Genomic DNA, 19,630 nt, shown 5'->3' with positions numbered 1-19,630 from the left:
TTTAAACCACAGAACTTGATAACAACAATGTTACAGCATTGTAGATATGATGTTATTGTTGTTGATCATTGGCCGATATGTAACCTCACTCTCCATAAAAGCTCAAGAATGCTCTCAGCTTCACACACAGAGCAGTAGACAACAGTCAGTCATCTCTGCTACAGCTATGAAGTGCCCGTTTATCGGCTGTACGCGTTATGGGGAAAGCCTCATCATTAGGAAGGACTACATAGACGGGCTAAATTCATTTTCTCATCACAGTTGAAAATGTCTTTAACAACCCTCATTTTCTTGTTTTACTGTTACAGCCATTTTCATTGTGCCTTACAAAAGTAAAGATGCTACAGTCGACTGCTTTCTTATTTGTTGCATCAGGCGGAACAGCGTGTAACCCTGAGAGGCAGCTGTATATCAGCCCGACAGCACATCAGGTCCTTCGCACTCGCGCAGCTCATCTACTTCTCTGTCTCATTACCTTTGTGCGGTTGTGGTTTTGTGTGCGTGGAGGTGGGCACAGGTTTGAGGTGGAGAGATAGAGTGTGGTGATGAGGGAACAGAAAAGAGGAGAAGGAGACCCACTGGTCTGTGTCTTCTCTCCAATTACGCATCTCTTTTGAGCCATGGCTCAGAAAAATGGCCCAGGGTGTTGCTTAGGCTCTCCTAATTGGCACAGTGCACAATGAGAGGGGTGTGGGGACCAGAGAGAAACCAATTGCAAATTTTCTGTGCTCCCCCATGGATGCCGGCAGGAGGTAAATGAGAGGTAGCTCCGCAGCATGTGGCAATGTCTGTGGTTGAGTCTTGGTGCACCAATGCAGGGAAACTAGCGCCTCTAGTCCTCCACTAATGAGGAGCCATTCCTGCCCTCTTGACTTGTTCGTGCTGTCTTCCTCGTGGTCATTACCATTTTTATGACTGTTTTTGGCGGTGGCACACTGCCTGAGGCACATGTGATACAGGTGTCTCCAGAGGGGCGTGTGCGTTTAATAATTAAAGATTTAAGAGTGAGTGCATTTAGGGGATTCCTCCAATCTCACGGTTGAACTTAAGCGCCCGCTGCTTTGACAGTGTCATCCCATCCCGAGTGCAAAACTGTGACGTGTGCACATAAGCAACAAACACTTCTGCGGCTAAGATGATGTTTTTTCTGTCATTAAAACACATTCTACCTCCAATTAAAAATAAATTCAGGTTGTGGTGAACATCTTATGACCCCAAACTGTCTATGTTGTCCATTGTTTACAGCTTCTCAGCATCTCGCTCATTTTGCATAACTTATATGAAAACTAAAATCCAATTACACTGCAGGCATAATAACTAACATGAGAACACAAATGAAGCGTGGTCAGATTGATTGTTACACAGGTTCAGAGTACATTTTCGTTCCAGGTGTGAGGTGGCTCACACACAGAACCATAACACATAAATCCTAAGCCCCGAAGATTTGCAGTCTGTGTTTTCTGTGCAGAAGGTGCGATTACTGGTCCTGGTTTGAGCTTTTATGGCTTTATGAGCTTTATTTCATGACCTGTAACTCATTAACTTTAAAACGTGAATTTATCATTTGCATTCTCATAAACCTTACAAACACTGTGAGGTCCCAGGGCGGGGCTTAACACTGACCTTCATTCTTTATATCAGCTCGTCTTTCAGCCCTTTTCTGATATTTCAGGGTTTTCTTTGAGAACATTGTTGTTCAGAGATTTAAAATGCAAAGAAAGTCTTACTCAACATAAGTGAGTCAGGTCCATAAAAAGGACACAAATAAGTCCTTTTGCAAGTAGTGAACAGTACAAAAAACTGTGCAAAACTGTGTGAGTGCTGCAGTTAGGTGAGTGAATGATTCTTATTCAGTGCCTATCACATGATGTTCTGTGTTGAGGATGGCTGGACATGACATGCCAAATTGGCTATATATTCATTGAAACATTAACTTTCTCACGTGATGAATATACCAAAATAAAAACTCTCTTCCTGAGTGACCTACGCCACACACACATTAGTGAGATGTAGCTGGGCTGACTTTTCCACACTGCTCTCCATCAACTCCTGTTGAGTTGGCCAGTAGCATGCAATGAATCAATTAATGATTATGGTAAATACTTGCATTCACATTCACATCTAAAAACAACCATTTTTTGCCACTCATTATTAAGATGATACAACAGCTAGCACAAGTCCCAAACATTTAAAGGCTAATGAAATTCAAGCCTTAGCCAGGACTGAGAGAATCTACTGAAAAAACAGATTTGGGTTTTGAAAAACCTTTGCGGTTATATAAACGAGATTGCACTTAGATAATTCTATGGCGGGGTGGTTGCAGACTTGGCAAAGTCTTATCAAGTGTTGTTAACCGTGCTCTTTGATCTTGATAACAAACAGGGAAAACAACACTGTCACTTCGAGGCTGTGCTTGCAGTTTTGTGTGACTGTAAAACTCAAGAGCTACTAATCTCTAACCAAAACATTCACATTCAGAGACATCAGAGATTATTCTTCCTTCATCTGTAAATAAAAGCTAAATAAGCACTGGTGGTGTGGAAATACAAAAAGCTTGAGATGAGTCAGGAATAATCTATTCATTGAGTCTTGGGGCCTCAGATGTGCTCTTAAATTACTGTAAGACACTCACACTGACTTTCAATACCCTGTTTTTTAAGTTAATGTCGGTGTTCAAATTACTTTCTGATGATATTCACTGCAGCACTGGATTGCGGAAAATGAGAAAAAAAAAGTAATCCTCATCCACAGAGGGACTGCCCTCTCTATGTACTGAAAATGAGAAAGGATGGAGCAAACAATAGTGGGCATACCCAGGGGATAATAGTTATGATTCCTGTTTCATCTCAATTATTATCATCACTTTAAAATATGACTTGATTAGTTCAAATAAACATTGTATTATGCAGGTCTGTCACTCCTCCCCAAGAGAAAAGCTCCAGGTTACTCATCCTGATAGCATCGCATTATACATACAGTGGTTTATGGTGATGTCCCTGTAGTTTCCTTCTTATGAAGATAGCTGTTTCCTCTGGCTGATGGCACCAGATACCAGATAAAAATAATAACTTACAGTTGTGCATCCATTGTGCAAATAAATCTCATCAAAATACCTGAACACCTGAATATCTAAGTTACATAATCACTGCTATGCTCTAGAGTGAGGCATTGATTTTTAAAATCCATATGCATTGTAAAAAATCTCTTGCATACCAGGATGTTGTTCAGTTATCTGATCTAAATGTGAGACAGTCTACCTACATGTTTTTTTACTACAGGCAAAAAATGCATGAAAAAACAAAACAAAACAAATCTGAGCACAAACATTACTGGGAAAGAAATGCAGCTAAAGATGAACTGAGACACTGAGTGATGTTAACATGCTTTTGAATCACAACACGAACCTCTTCTTTTGTCAGGATATTAGTTTGTGCAGTGCATTCTTTAGGTCAAGTGGGCAAACCTCAAACCCCTAACATGCATAACGGGGAGATGTGTTGATTTTTCCTGCTCACGTCTTATGGAAAAAAAATAATACCCAAAACAACAACCTAACAGACATGGAGTGTTTTCACTTATACGTCTGCTGGCTGTAGCCTTCTCTGGGTCTGGACCCTAAAAGTTAGGTCTCAGGTAGTTTAGCCTTAGCTCTCAGCAGCCACTTGCTAAAATTATTGTTTGTTGTTTTCTACAATCCCAAGTCTTTTCAGTCAAAATGGACTGGATCGATAAGATACATGGCTCTTACCGGAACTGATGGGCTCCAAGGCTTCCTGCTCCACATCCATCTGGTGGTAATGGCGGATGCAGACACGACTATCTATCTGGTAGAGCAGGGCAGGACACAGGTAGGTGAACTGGCTGGGGGAGATGAGTGACTCAGGGTTCAGGCCATAGTAGGTGAGGAGCTGAGTCAGGTTCAAGCACTGGAGAAGGAAATGATGTGTGTTTGACAGTTAAGAGACAAATTTTTAAGTGTCATTTCAAAGGTACAATTTAAGCAAAGGCGAGGATTTCAAAGATGTCATAGTGTTTTAGTTTAAAGGCCAACGTCCTCTGGTCAAAATCATTTCAAGTGACGTGTCATACATGACAATACGTCACAAAACTTCTAAAAATAATTTTTAAGGCATGGCTTCATTAATGATCATCAAGACAGGTTTTCAAAATGCTGATTCCTAGCAAACCCAAAACATTAAAATTAACTTTACAAGCAAAAGTAGTGACAAGAAAGATGCCGTGTATGCAAATAAACCTTCCTGTATGTTTGACCTAAATCGGGCAGTGCAAACGGGACCAAGTTGTCATGACAAAGGGTAAAGTATTTATGGGAAATATCAGGTATCTCAGACATTGCCAAATAGGCTTTCTATTACGGATCTGGTCATTAACAGGACCCGAATAAAATACATTTCCTGTGTTTTCTCTTCTAGCAGGTAACATGTCTATGAATGAAAGTTCTTCAAGTGCCCTGACGTCTAACAAGAAAACACAGAAAACAGAAGTCCTACCTCCTCATGCTGATGTGACAATCCACCTGGATGCAGAGGCAGGACCTGGGCTGGTAATGTGGGGGTGGCGGGCGCTCCTGGTGCTTCTCTCTTATCTTTATGAGAGTGACTGTGACCGTGTCTGTGTTCATGTTTGTGGTCATGGTCTTCAGATGTAGATGTGGGAGGTGAAGTGGTTTTGTTTCGCCCTCGTTGTCCTCTGGCCCGAGCTGGATTTCTGGGCTTCTTGGCCTTGCCTTCTGTCAGGGCAGGCGAGGACTGTGGCTCCTGAGGGACTTGGGACGGCTCCAAGTGGGCAGAGGGTCCCTGTTCCTGGTTGATGGGAGGAATTTCTGTGCCGGTCTGTGTTTGATTAACATGATTGTTGTTGTGGTCATGATCACTGTGGTCATGATCACTGTGAGGTTGAGAATTCATGTCCTTGTGGTTAGACTGCACCTGCACCTGCTCATGTTTGTCTTTGTCATGTGTGTTATCATGGTCATGTGTGTCCTCCACATGTCCATCAGAATGTTTATGGTCACTATCCTTTACCTTGGTGTGATCAAGATTATGTTCTGCATTATGTCCATGATTGTGATCTTGATCTTGATCTTGATCTTGATCGTGATCGTGTTTATGGTCGTCCCCTGTAAGTGCGCCAGCAGCTGGACTGGCAGCAGTGGTCTGCTGGCTGCACCGTGTAGGAACTCGTTCTGTGTGTGGATGTTGGGCACTGGGCTTGTGGTGTGGATGACCGTGCCCGTGACCCTTATCATGGCCTTCATTGGTGGATGAATGTGAGTGAAGCCCCTCTTGCATATCCAACAAGTCCAGGTGGGCTACATGGTCATGACCCAGATCCTCATGATCCACACCTACCACCTTCACTTCACCCAAACCCAAGCTGAACAGCAGACTCTGAAATCCCTGGAAGTCTAGCCGGTCCTTCTGGCCGTAGCGCCTGAACAGCTGCTGGATGTAGAAGCGCTGCTCCTCCTCTAGAGCGTCCCCTTGGGTATCCTTGGACTCCGGTGACACAGTGGCTCCTCTCACGTACGGAGCCTCAGAAATCTGCAGGTCGCTGTGGACGTGGTTGTGGTTGGCATGGTGATGCCCACTGTGCTGATGGCTGTGCCCATCTCCATGGCAGTGGCTGCACTGATGAAAGAGGAAGGTGAACACACACAGGAAACAGAACTTGGTGTGCACGTGGACTCGCATTGTCTCCTCGCTTCTGGTCCCCTGTGAAAACAGGACAGTAACAGTTTTAGTACCCAATATCACAATATATGGACAGATAAATGGTAATAAACATGGAACTGCAGATTAAGAAGCAACCATGTACGCATCATACGGATTGGATTTTTACTGACTGGTTTATGTTTCTGACTGGTGCTTCATAGACTTCGTATGGAACCATTGACTTCATCATGTGAGGTTTGAAACTGAGAAACTTGAACTTGTTTTAAAATAGAAACAGGCTTTTGGATGATTGTTTCCTGGTTCCATCAAAAGTCAGGCAGCAGGCACCTACATAAGAATTCTTTGTAGATGAAAACAGGGTTCTGGAGAAGTGTTTTTTGGCTCAAATGTGTGTACGTCCTTACTGTCACAGTCACATTCTGAGTAGCTGTACCTTGTTCCAAACCTCCTTAACTTAGTTTTAACCACAATGGCTGTGTTCATTTTACATGGCTGGACTGTGACGATGGTGGTTGTAAGTTAGTGTTCATTTGAGAAACCTGCCTAGAATACGAGTCTATTGAAAGTTGGACTGAAATATCGCAAAATTCATATATATATCAATATATTATATCCCAATGTGTCCAACGTGCACCACCATACATAAAATAATCAAATTGATATCCATGTTCCACTGTTAAGAATTACATCAGATATATTACTTTTTATTTTTGAGACACAACATCAATTTATATAATTTTAAAATTTGTCATAATAATGAAGAATAATTTGGAGTAGATCCAAACTCAAAAGTATTATGGCGAAAAGAGGCAAGGGGTAGCTTTTACTTAGACTCTTATATGGGAGCACTGTAGGGGTGGGCGATATGGCAAAAATATCATATCACGATTTTTTAAAAATAAAATCACGATTTCGATTTTATCACGATCTTAAATTGGAAAAAGAAAAACAGACAATTTAGACCAAAGAACCTTTCTTAACAGATTTTATTTTAAATAGTCGCAGTTTTGCCTGCATGTGCAAACAACGTAAAGTTTAAGGTAAACAACACCAACATTCTGGTTCGTCGTGTTACCACCCAACGTGCGAACGGTTTCTGTGCAAACTTTGCAAATTACATTTGCTTGCGCTTGATCAGTTGCGGAAAATCCAAACCAATTCCATATAATGGAGGTGGAATTTTTTTTAGCGACCAACTCCGTTTGGTTTTCAGCCATCGCTCTCCATGTGCTACCGCTACACACACAAACAAGGAGGCGGGTAGGAAAGCGCGTCACTGCCCGTAATTCGCTATGATTGGTCGGTCAGGTTGGCTACGTCAATACTTCTGGTGCATCGGTGCATCAGCATAGAACTGCAATTTATAGAATGTGCCCTAGACGATCCCACGATCTCTGCAGTTTGAAAGATCGTCTTCACGTTGTAATCCTTCATGATCTAATATCGTCATATCGCCCACCCCTAGAGCACTGTCTAAAAAAGATTATGAACAGGAAGCACTGCTATCAGATTAATCAATCCTGCTGAATATCGGCCCTAAAGCCTGATCAGGGTTTATCAATGATGCATTGAGACACTAATTATACAGAAACACAAGAATTAGTATAATCAGCTTGCACATCACACATAAAAAAAACCATTGAAACCACCTAAGCTGCTACCTTTATCTTAGAATAACATATCTAATAACTGAAGCAAGGAACCGTATGCAGCACAATAAACTCTCTAGTGAGAATTGTGTAACAAATTGCTTGTTTTCCCCCACTCTAAAAAGCCTGAAGCAGCAATATCATTTCAGTCAAATGATCCTCATAAGGTCTCTTGTGAAGCCCGTGGGTGGTTGATGCGTGAGGGGTGGGGGTGGAGAATAGTAAAGAGAGGTCAGATGAGGAACACTGCTGGATAATGGTAAGATGGCGTGCGCGCACACACACACACACACACACACACACACACACACACACACACACACACAGTCTTTGGCAGCCAGCTTGTTAGCAAAGTTTTTACTGGATTTACAGCATGCATAACATGAGGGAATAGATTTGTGCTGTGTGCAGACCACAAATACTGGGTTAAACGTTAAAAACAAAGAGGGTGATCCTCCTCACAGCTGTCAAAGCTGGTAACAACAGATTGCACACTGCAGGCTTGTGGGAGCAACAAAAACAAAAAAAAAAGACAACAACATAACTTCATAACTACAAGAAAACAAAAATCAGAGGGAAGGATACAAAAATGAGCCTCAGATCACTTAAATAATATTACAAGAGAAGCTCATTTTAAAACATACACACATATTGGAGATAAACTCACAATACAGAGTTGCCTCACATTGTTTTTGGTGAAGCGTGGAAGGAGCAACAATCCATCATCTACAACAATTTATCCAACATAAGTATTTTAATCTATAATTATACAGTATTTGTATCCATCCCACTAAAATATTTTACAAAGATTACAATTTTAAAAAATTATCATAGCTAAGACAAAGCCCTTGTTGATTCCTCAAAGCCTTGATCATTGACCAGACGACATCAATAGCTTATCAGCTATGGAGTTAGCTCCTTCTCCCCATATAACCAGATCAAGAGTTTGTGTAAAAGAAGTGTTTAACATCAGAATTTTACGAAGGAATGGTAATGTAATATAATTAGAACTTTTTTGTCAAAATCAAAATGCAGACAAGGATTACTGCTCTCACTGAAATCTTTGTACAAATTACAATAATGAAAAATTAAAAACAGCCACAATAGATCCAAGATGTTATAATGAGTTTGTCTTTTAGGTGATAAACCATGCGGTGCAATTCAACACCTTCAAAGGGCCTTAAATACAACAAACACTTCAAAACCACGACAAACATAACTGCTCAATTAACTGACTTAAAATTTCCCTTAGAAACTGGAGGCGAGGCTACTTACCACTGTGTGCCCTTGAATGAGCGGTGTGTGAAATTAATGTTTGGCCAAGGCGTTAATGATGGCGTTCTGGCTCAAAGCTGCGGACGTTAAGTGTGGTTACAAGCCAACTTCACGGCTGTTCGACAAGACAGTGTTTATAAACATGAGACAGCAGTGACCTATGAACCTCACAGCAGATAGGTTGGGACAAAACCAGGACCTATTTTTAAGGGCACACCCTCTGAGCAGCAACAGAGCTTGCTGTGTTTTCCTGATTAGAATCTTTTTCTGTGTTTGGCCTTTGAGAGAAACAAGAGAATCTCTATTGACTTCAATGGTGTGTTACAAAAACCTCAATCTGAAAAGTAAGCATTACAAATTCATTCTTAGTGTACCCAGACTTTTTTTTCCTCTAAATTGAGACTGAGTATTAATTTATTTTCTGCATATATTTACAACTTAATAATAACTAATAAATAAAACAAATGAGTGAGCTGTACTACAACATGCACTGCAGCCTAACTGTTTGTTTCAATCAAAGGGATATTAATGCAGGAAACAGCACACTACCTACACCGGTTTCGTGAGTATTCTGTGATGTAATCACAAGTTGTCTCAGCCTAAAACAAGTAAGTAATCCTATCATTATAGTGTGAAATGCTACTCACCGTAATACGTTTCCTCCTGCTTGGCCCCCAGTCCTGGTGCTACTGTATGAGGGGGTTTTCCAACTCTTCTGAAATATGCACTATGGAGAAATTATAGAGAGAAGTGAAATTCAGACCCATCCATTCAAGCCAGAAGAATAAACTACTAACATGACAAAAGGTTATCTGAAATCTTCCCCATGTTGTCACAAGAGAAATACTAGAAATACAACAGTTTCTTTGTCACCTTTCACGTAAAGTATGTCTTCACAGGGAGATTACAGCAACTATATTATACATATTAGTCCAATCTATACTTGATGTTTAACTTCCATTTACAACTTCGGCTACAGTATCTATAGTCAATGTATTCATTAACTTCTTAGTAAAGTCAAGCAGCCTCCTACTGAAAGCACTGTTGTGAAAAGAGCCTACGATGCCTTCAAGTGCTCTCCTGAACAAATCAATTCAGATGACAACATGAGTGAGCTGAAAAAGTGTCAAATATGGTAAAAGTGAGCCCACTCATTGCCTAGTGTTCACCAATTGGTTAGCCATGACCAGCCAATGTATGACTTGTGGCTTATTTTCAGGAAGTTATGTCAGGATGTTGCATTTGTGGGGAGGTGTTGACATTATTTTCAAGTATTCAGGGCAGGAGGGTGGAACACTGGTAAAAAGTCTGAGTCTTGCATGTAGATGCCCAGTCGTATTTTACACAGAATTTGTCAGCCTGATCAAAATCACTACATCAAAGCCCCAGTTGAGTGTTGCTATTTGTTTCATTCATGAACCAGGAAAGTGATCATCAGAGGTGGTAAACCCTGGGGGTCAATGTTTATTTCAGGCATGGCAGTTTGCCTTCACTATAATACATAGCGGGAAACCTTGCTGAGCAACACAGAGTCCTGTGATTACTGAACTGTATCCACAGCACTAAAACAGGCCTAAAAACTGCACAAAAACTTTACCTGTACTAGGCTTTTAAATCAGCCTTTCATGTACTGTATGCGTGAACTCTGCTGGATCCACCACTTGAGCCATAACACACCTCTGAATGGTAGACATTTTGATATGTCACAGTATGAAAAATACTGGTGTAGATTATAAAAATAATGATGTCAGAATTACTTTTAACTGCCTTAGTTTTTAGTATTGTTTGGTATTCATGCATGTTTGCTCACTGTCACAACTTACTGGTACACTTGAATAGAACAGAGGCAGCGTTAGTGTGATTAATAAGAGCTGTGTGCTCCCACTATGACCAGTCAAAATGTCTGCTATGAAAATGGCCTATTGTAAACCACAACACTTCAGAACAGTTTGAAATAACACTAACAGGTGCATTCAATGACCAATCAAAATACCAGAGCATATGGCTTCTCATTGATTAACAGCAGTTAGCAAAGAAAAGAGGATATGTCCCTACAAAGGACTTGATGGAATTGGCAGAAGGAGCTGATGCAGTCCGTGTTATGCTAAAATACAAACCCAGCTGTTAAATTTTTATCAATAAAATAACACAAGGTTTTACATAATATACCAGCAGCACTGTTCACACCCTCCTGGATGTGGAGGATTACAGTTGACTGAAGTTTACCTTGAAAATTTGCAGACTAAAAAAAAGCTCAGGGTTTTTCTTGTCATCTGACATTGTGATATGTTGTTCTGATGAAGCGCTGTGATGCCAGTGTACAATACATTGAGTGTCCCTGATCTAACAGAGGTGGTCATCAAGTCAGTGGAAGTGACATATGTCAACTATAAACAGCTCCTGGTCATCCTTGGCAGGTATTCGTCATATCATAATAACAGGCTGAATTTTAGGGAAATGTATATTAAAAGATGCAATTTATCTTGAATACTTTCATTTCTGACCTTGAACGCAGCAGCTGTTCTTAAGAATTTCACTCAGCATGATATAACTTCAATTTTTTTCCTGACCATTGGGACAAATTTAAGCATAAATCAGAGTGTACGAGGTTTATTAATCCTATCAGCTGACCTGAATGTCTTTAGTTTCATTTTTCAAGCTACAAGTTTAAGTTAAACAGCTGGAAAACTTATAAATAATTGTTATTTCCGTCAATTATGAAACATTTATCTATATATTACTCCTTGCCTCAAGAAATATTTTCCCATGTCTTTTCTAGTTTGTCAATGATGACAGGAACCTTGTTATTTCTCAAGGAAGAAAAAAAGACTTTGGCCCTAAGCTGCTTCATATGATTCTCACACGACCATACACATCCTTCTCATCTCTGTATCAAGCCAGTGTCTGTAAGGAAACTGAAAGAGGAATGAAGCAAAAAAAAAAACAACAAATCTGGTATTCAAGAAATGGCATTGGATTGCCAATGTTTACTGTTACAAAACAAATAAGAAAAAAATGTAAAACGTGTTCCTCTGATCTGACATTTGTATTCCTTACAAAATATGACCTACAATCAACAAACGTGCACTAAAACTAATAAAGCCAATAATGAACATCTCTGCATTAAGACAAATGTAACAAGCATCTAAGCTTCCTTATAAGTTTCCTACTATATTTGGTAAAACGTTCAACAGTGTTTTTAATAAGAGAGGGGGGTGCAGCAGGAAGGTTCATCTCTTGTGTGAACAATATACAAACACTTGTACAACAGGATGGCATTTCACTCCAATAGTGAAAGGAGCATGTTGAAACTAAGAATTATGTTGCTCTTAAGGTAAAAATGAAGAAAAGGTATTGGCTTGCAGAGAGCATATGAAGTTTAATATGAATCTTTGGGCAAGTTGCTTACTTGCCCAAAACTGATATAATGTGCTACCTGCTGCATTTGTAATTTCAACTGAGCAAAGTGATGGTCAGTGGCGGCTGCTACTCTTTGCAAATAAAACATGAGTAATGAAGGCTAAAAGATGTGATACTTACTTCCAGATAAATTATTTTGAGTGTTCTTAGCATTTAAAATTTGCATGTGGTTTCCCAAGCATCACAGTAGTATGAGCTCTTGAAATGTGACACAACTTTAAAAAAGCAAGGCCTCTTTCCCAGGGCTGTGGTGGTTACATGAGAAACTATTAAGCTTCCACTTTTTTGATCCGTGCTCTTAAGCCAGGGAGCTATACAACCAAAAGCTTGCACTAACTGCAGAGTGAGGACACAATTTGTTCTTGAGACAGAAAAATAAAAACATGTCAGTGTGGAGGTTTTCTTAGTAAGGCCTGAGGCACACGAGATTGCAGATGTCAGCTGCCACATGGACCCAACTCACAGCAGATGGTCTGTGAGAGTCTTGGAGAACAACAATCTGCTCTACTATCATGAGACTCAGGGAAGTGTGAGAGACACGAAATACCTGAGTTCAAGTGACACATATGACACGGTGACCTTCATTGAAATAACAGCTTGTGAACTGTATTCATCTGCCCAATCTTTGTTCCTAAGCATTCGACAATGATGAGGCAGCACAGCGAAGACGTTACACAACACTGACAGACCAAATGTGAAATCATCACAGCTTAGCCTAACAAGCAAGTATATGCTACATGTTTACCGACACGGTGCTTTTGTCATAACACTGACAATCACCGACTTCTGCTGCAAAACACTAAACTCAAAAAACAAAAAATAGTGATCAAGGTAGTCATTTTGACAGCTCAAACTAGCAATCCTCTGATCAAGAGCAGCTATTCTGTGGAATTTGTCATAAGCTGCGTGGTAGGTCTCCTGCAAATCTCCTGACTCAGGGACCTGGCATATTCACGAAAGCCTATCTTTTAACAGCCAGTCTGACAATAGGTCTCATTCCAGCAGACTCAACTCAGCTACTAGGGGAAGACGCATGTGGTTCAGTATGAGTTGAACCCGACATGTTTGTCATCAACCGAATTAAAAGAAATTAATGACCAAGAAAAGTCAAACCATTTCAATTTTCAGCTTCTCTGAACAGCCTTAAATGTCCATGTGACTGTCTTAAGGAGGCTGTGTGAGTAAAACAAATCTACTGAGAAAACACGACTGGCACACCATATCGTTCAGCAAACACCTTACATCCCTGTCAGGTTCAAATAAAACCAATGTAAACATGTCGCAACATCTCTGAACTTCTTAGGGAGTCAAACTGCCCCATCCACCATGACAAATACCACATAAACCTCGAGTTTTGTAGGTTGAAACCACTGAGTCGTTCAGTCGCTGATGGAAGAGGCTGTATATAGTTCTGAATTCCTCGGGTGGAATAAAAGAAGCTGCAAATACAAAATAGCGAGTGATCACTGCGGTGAGACACAGGTGCACGGCTGATGCTCTGTGGCCTGGAAGCATGTTCATCACAGTGCAAAAGAGTGGAAGACCGCAAGGCTAGAGTAGACACAGACAAGTAAACACAACAATCAACTGAGCAGTACACTGTGCACATGTCAAAGAAATAACACCCTGGCAAAACAGAGTGATGCTTACCTCTAGACAGAAATAAGCCGAAAAGGACAGGAGGTAACACCACACCAACTCAAAGTGTTCACGCCGGCACTAACATAGTAACAGGTTGAATGTTTTTAGGATTTCAAGTCCAGTGACTTAACTAATTTGTACAGGGAGGAGGGGAGCCACAGGGAGGGAATGTGTGTATGTGTGTGTGTGTCTGCATGTTTGAGCAGTCAGGGAGCTGTGTCTAGGATCAACCACCTGACCAGCTACTCATGGTGTATGTGTGTGTGGCTATGTGTGCACTATTGGTTGACATTCTGCCACTAGCTTTTTGGAAATCAACCATTTGAAAAGAGTAACACAGCGTTCTCTCTGACCTCCTCGTTCATTAAAACAGTGGAGTGTCCTTCCACATCCTCTTTGCAGAAACACTTTACTTAATCCTTATCTAATGTAGCAAAGATCTATCTTGCAGATTTAGCCTACACAGAGATTCAGAGGTATATATTCTGTCTAGTCTTAAACATCAGTGGGAACAATGCATTTGTACCTTACACTGATGCCTATTGCAATGTTCATCATCAATAAAGTCCAACAGAAACAAGGCAGGGGCCGCAACAACAGCATGCTGCATTTACATCATATTTTTAAAAACTAATATGGAGTTCTTCAAGGGAACAATTTATCACAGTGGAGTGTGTTAGGCAACATCACTGGGCTGGTGGTGAAATGTAGGGGTAATGGCAGCTGTGTGTGGCCTCTGCTTCTCACAGTTCATGCAGCTGCAGTAATTTCAGTGTGGAAACTGTCGGCTTTTGACGTACTAATCTTACCCCAATAAAATGTCTAAAATTTGCTCTTGAGCAAGGTGTTGCTTCAGTAGCGTTGGTTCTACTCCACATTGACATAAAAAGTGAAATGGCTCTGTTGATCATTTAAATCACAGTTTTAACTAGTTGTCTTCAAACATTTTATTATCATCACACAATGACAGACTCACATCTGCCTAGTCTATTAAGATTAGAAAAACATGATGGTAGATATAACCATCAACTAAATACAAACGCAGGAAGGCAGCTTTATGGTACAGTTCAAAATACCATGTCTGCATACACAGCTGCAGTGTGGGAATGGTGTTACAAGTGGAGCAGATTGTGGACATTGTGAGCACTAAAACAAATAGACCAGCCACATCTATGTTTACAAAATCATCATTAGAAACCTGCAGCTGGCAGCAACAGTAACTTTCACTGTAAGGTTCAAGGTGGGGTTACATTTAAAAAAATTTTTTTTAACAACCCATGTAATAAATGTTTGGTTTTTCAGGGAAGATGAAATGGACTGATTTTAATGATTTTATCAGAGTGATTTTTACCTATGAGGCCATGACAACACTGGCATGGAATTAAGAGACAAACATATGCAAAAGGACTTTTAGCTCAACAACAGATGTAGTTAACAACGTCTTTTTGTTTTAGAGTTTTCAACAACATGAGATTGAAAACAAATTATCAAAGGCCAGTTTTAGCTAATTATATTGCAGGACAAATCTTGCACAAAAAGTGGCATATTGATGAACACAGAGGCTGTAAATATACAAGAAACCATATACAAGAAACATCACCAAAAGCTGTTTTATGGTAAGTTACAGTTTGTTTAATCACATCAATGTTTGGGAGGTTATTCTTGGATTTTAAGTTTGATTTCACCATCAATGTATATACGTGTATTTAACGCCCATATGCTGTAGCTTTGTCCATGGTCGACTTAAAACGACAGTAAATTTAAAGAACGTCAGACTGCTTACTATCTGGTTTTAACAAAAAACTCCAAGCTAGGACAAGACCGGTGCAGTCCTGAGTTCACCGTTCTTGCTTTCTTTGTACGCCAGTTTAATCCAAAAATAAGTGGCAAAACCTCTAACAACAAAGAACTCCTGAAAACAGTTACATCGACAAGCCTCACTTTTCTGTCCACATACAGTAAACCTACTTTAGATGTTTAGCAAGCAAAGCTGAGACGAAAACACAATATCAGTGACAGCAATCGAGACAGTGGGAGAATTTGATATGAAAGAGTGCCCTGCATCTATTACACAACATCTTGTAATGTAAATCTTAAGAACTTTGCATGTTTACCACATTACAAAGCCAACACTTATTCATATAACATTGCAAGCATTTTAAAAAGAACACTGACATGATGGAGGTCTCTACATAATAGCCTCATGCTATACTTTCAAGCTGTATGCTGCAATCATAAAGCGGCACTGGTATGTTCCAGTTGTTACTAAGGTTTGGTAATATAACTTAACAGTTAAAGGGGAATTACTACCATATCACACATAAAGGCTGCTACAGTTGTCACAACATAGTTAATTGAGGTTGTGTAATCTTCAACAGTATATAAGACCTGCATTTGTCCTCCACTTGCAGAGACACAGGTTGCTGTACATGTATGACACAAATCTGTTTAAATTGCTAATGAAAATTTACATGTCAACACTGAATCTGTGTTATTTCAGGCTAAATCTTCTCTAATCCTGAGGGCATAACATTTCTTTGTCCTCTATGGCTGACTGGGATTTATGAGAGAGAACAGAAAAATTAATACTGCTTCTCTTTGCTTTATTGACTCATTTTGATTAACTGTACTTTTAACAAGTGTACCTCTAATTTTGAGTGCTGTTCGTCTTACAATTTGATGAACTCAAAGGATGGCATGCGTATTTGCATGCTACCTGACATGATCCACCTTGTGCGAATGGTAGTAATCAGCTCTTTTCAGCAAGTGTTTACATAAATGTCTGCCCCTTGCAGCTTCAACCACTGGAAAGCTAATCAGATACCGTCTGAGGGAGAAAACACAGATTATGATTATGGGTCAGGTGTCTCCAAATCACACTGGCAGTATTATTTCTCTAGCGTCATTACATGCCAACAAAAAACATGACCTTTATAAAAACAGTGTTTTGTAAACCTCGTCATGTGAATGAGCAGCACACACTCTCATTCTTTGGATGGTGCTGGATAATGACTTTTATAGTTAGCTTTTAAACTGAGTGGAACAATCAATTGCCTTCCTTAGGCCTGATCAAAAGGTTACATAAATTACTGTATATTTTGAATCAATTGTGCCTACAGTTTTGCATCCAAATGCTACATGGGTTTAAAATAAATTTCTAAAACAGCTAGCAAAATTAAAATGCGATTCAATTTCAGGAGCTCATATAAAAAGGTGACATTTATGACCGATGAGTGAATTCAGGAACCACAAGCACAGTGTAAGCCACGATTACACACTGTAGACAGGGAGGGGTTGCATCCAAGTGAGATTTGGATTCATTTCTTTAATGATATGCCAACTTTTTTACCAGAGCCAATCGTCATAACTGTGAGATATTACTTGAAGTATGCTACAATAAAAGGTGGATGACAGCTAAGTGTGAATTGTGTTGAGCCTTCTGAACTTGTACATCTGCATCTCATTTCTCCAATTCTGACATTCAGGTTCAACAAAACCATTAAGGATATTGGAAATATTTTAGAGGATGGGATCTCAATTTCGTTTTTCAAGATTCCTTAAAACCTAAAATTAACAAAAAAAGAAAAAAATCTCATCACTAATAATTCAGCAGACATATTAAAATTACACTCCACGTTGAATGTGCTCGTTTATGAAAACACCATATGACTGTAAGAAATCAAATAAATGCACATTTAACAAGATGACATTTTGCCTACATTGTAACTACTCTTGATTAAGTCCGTCAGTATTCACTTAATTGTACTGGTAACTATACTACAACATGATTATGGAAAATTTTATCAGGGGACAATAGGGGACTAGTCTTATCTGCATATGACTAAAGGCAGCCACTTCACAGCGGAGGGTCCCACACGTTAAGTCGGCCCAATAAGATGGGCGAAAGATGCAACTTAGTTTGAAAAACAACCGAGTCACAAATGTTAGCCCTACTTCCAGACTATTGAAGCCACGCTGTTTGTTACTGGTGCGAAGCAGCTAAACTGCTCCATCAGGTAACTGAGGGGGCTTCAACGCTGCACGTGGTGCGCATAATGCAACACTGAGCGAGCTCGCCACTCTACCTCGTGATAGAAACGTGTCTACTCAACCGCGTCGTTTAACCCGCTGGAACTGTTTAACTAACCAGCACATAACTAGTCGCTAATAAACAAAGCGAGTCTCGGAATGCTGCCCGAGATACCAGTTCAAAGCCGCCCATCCCGTTTGTTTTGTTTGAATCACCCTCTAGGAGAGGCTAACGCTAGCCTGAAAAAGGAAGGCAACAATTCAGCCAGCTAACGTTAGCTAGCAGACGAGTCACAGGAAATTAGCTTTCAGCCTAGAAAGACCAACGCTAACATATGCTGTCTGAGAGTCCGTCACTAATGTTCACAACAGTGGTTAGTAACATCTACACGTTGTAGCAAACGCTGCCCGGGTCCATGTTGTGGGAGTGAATGATAACAAATGGGTTTTTTTATATAGTTACCTCACTCGAGTGCCGTGTGCATCTCCTCTCCGCTCGGTACCAAAAAAAAAAAAAAAAAAAAGAAGCCGTGTGTTTTACGTCAACGCACGAAAGCCAGTGATTCCTCAATGCTCCTGCGAATTTATTGTAGTATCCCGGCAGGGGCGGACCCACAGTCTGCGCTATCTGCGTAGTGAATTGAAGAAAGCACTGACGTTTCTTTCCGCCAGATTGTCTGGGCTGTCATATGACTAGTTGAGGAAATGATGCTCAGACTTCAACGAGCCGAACTGCCACAGGACTGTCATCATACAAAAACACCCAATTGTGATTCATGTCCTTTATATGTTTTGGAAAACATTACTGCTCGTCATTTGTCTACAGTAAGATGAGGTCATTGCCTTTTATTAGAAACTATACATGTTGCCTTATGTGGTTGGCTGTCACAAAGTGCTACATTGCTAAAAATAGACAAGATGATTTATTTTTGTGTGTGTGTGTGTGTGTGTGTGTGTGTGTGTGTGTGTGTGTGTGTGTCAATCAACAATAGCCCCAAAACCAAAACTACAGTTCAAAATGTTTGGCCAATTTAGTGCAGGCTTGTCCTCAAAACTGCACACCATAAATTAAGGAAAATGTGCCATAAAAAACACAAATAAGGCCATGACAAACCCTACTGAAAGTCTTCAAAAGGATTGAAAAACTACTGGTATATTTGACCCAAGCACATTGACAACAAAGGAAAAAAGAGAATAAGCCCTGCAATCCATCAGGCAGGAGTAAAGAGCTGAATATACAATTGAAACCAGATGACTCTGTCTTTTATGCAGGTTCCCCATTCTATCAAAGGTTTGAACTAACAATAAATGTACCAAGCAGGCCTACAATGTTTGATTGATTGATTGATTGATTGATTGATTGATTGATTGATTGATTGATTGATTGATTGGTTGATTGATTGAGTTTATTCGCACACATAAAACATTAGAACATAGTATAAAGGTTTTCTTTAATGAAATGGATGTGCAGGTGAGGTAAGCAACATGTCTAGGGCTCATGTTAAAACCTCAACTCAATGTAAGGATTTAAATGATAAAAAATCTGAGAGAAAATAAATATAAAACAAGAGAAGTCAAAAGAAACAGCAAAGGCAACATAATATATGCAGCGGAAGGAATACAAGAATTCAGATGAATAAATCAACTGAAAATACAAGGAAAACCCAAACACAGTTAGTCTGCCTTGTTTCCCATTACTGTTGTAACATGGATGGGCACGTGACATGGGTGGGGTCATAAATCCTACTGAGGATACAGAGGTCATGTCTTTGTTATCAGCGTAGTGCATTGAAGAATGTGGGGTTTTTAAGACCTTAGGAGTCGTTTTCATTCTACAACAATTAGCATGGTGGGGTTACAAGCCTGATTCTTGTTCTTTCTTACACTTAGTGGTGATTTATTCATTCTGATTCATTCATT

The 19,630-nt window shown here is 40.0% G+C and overlaps 1 protein-coding gene across 3 annotated transcripts in view; it reads right to left on the bottom strand.

The window, feature by feature from the left end:
* The window catches only part of slc39a10 (solute carrier family 39 member 10), a 29,145-nt gene extending 10,922 nt beyond the window's left edge, over positions 1 to 18,223 (bottom strand). The window contains exons 1-4 of one of the 3 annotated variants that reach the window (XM_022741023.1): positions 18,174 to 18,223; positions 9,268 to 9,347; positions 4,512 to 5,735; positions 3,749 to 3,926 (exon numbers count right to left, since the gene is read on the bottom strand). In XM_022741023.1, coding sequence (XP_022596744.1) covers positions 3,749 to 3,926; positions 4,512 to 5,714 — 1,381 coding nt within the window. In that variant the 5' untranslated portion in view covers positions 5,715 to 5,735; positions 9,268 to 9,347; positions 18,174 to 18,223. Of the gene's footprint in view, positions 1 to 3,748; positions 3,927 to 4,511; positions 5,736 to 8,620; positions 8,672 to 9,267; positions 9,348 to 13,690; positions 13,768 to 18,173 lie in introns of those variants that run through there. The other 2 variants (XM_022741025.1, XM_022741026.1) reach the window with 2 other exon arrangements.
* Positions 18,224 to 19,630: the final 1,407 nt, after the last annotated feature.

The sequence above is a fragment of the Seriola dumerili genome, unplaced genomic scaffold (assembly GCF_002260705.1).
Source record: "Seriola dumerili isolate Sdu_G_001 unplaced genomic scaffold, Sdu_1.0 BDQW01000052.1, whole genome shotgun sequence".
NCBI lineage: Eukaryota > Metazoa > Chordata > Actinopteri > Carangiformes > Carangidae > Seriola > Seriola dumerili.
This window is presented reverse-complemented; position numbering and strand designations above follow the sequence as displayed.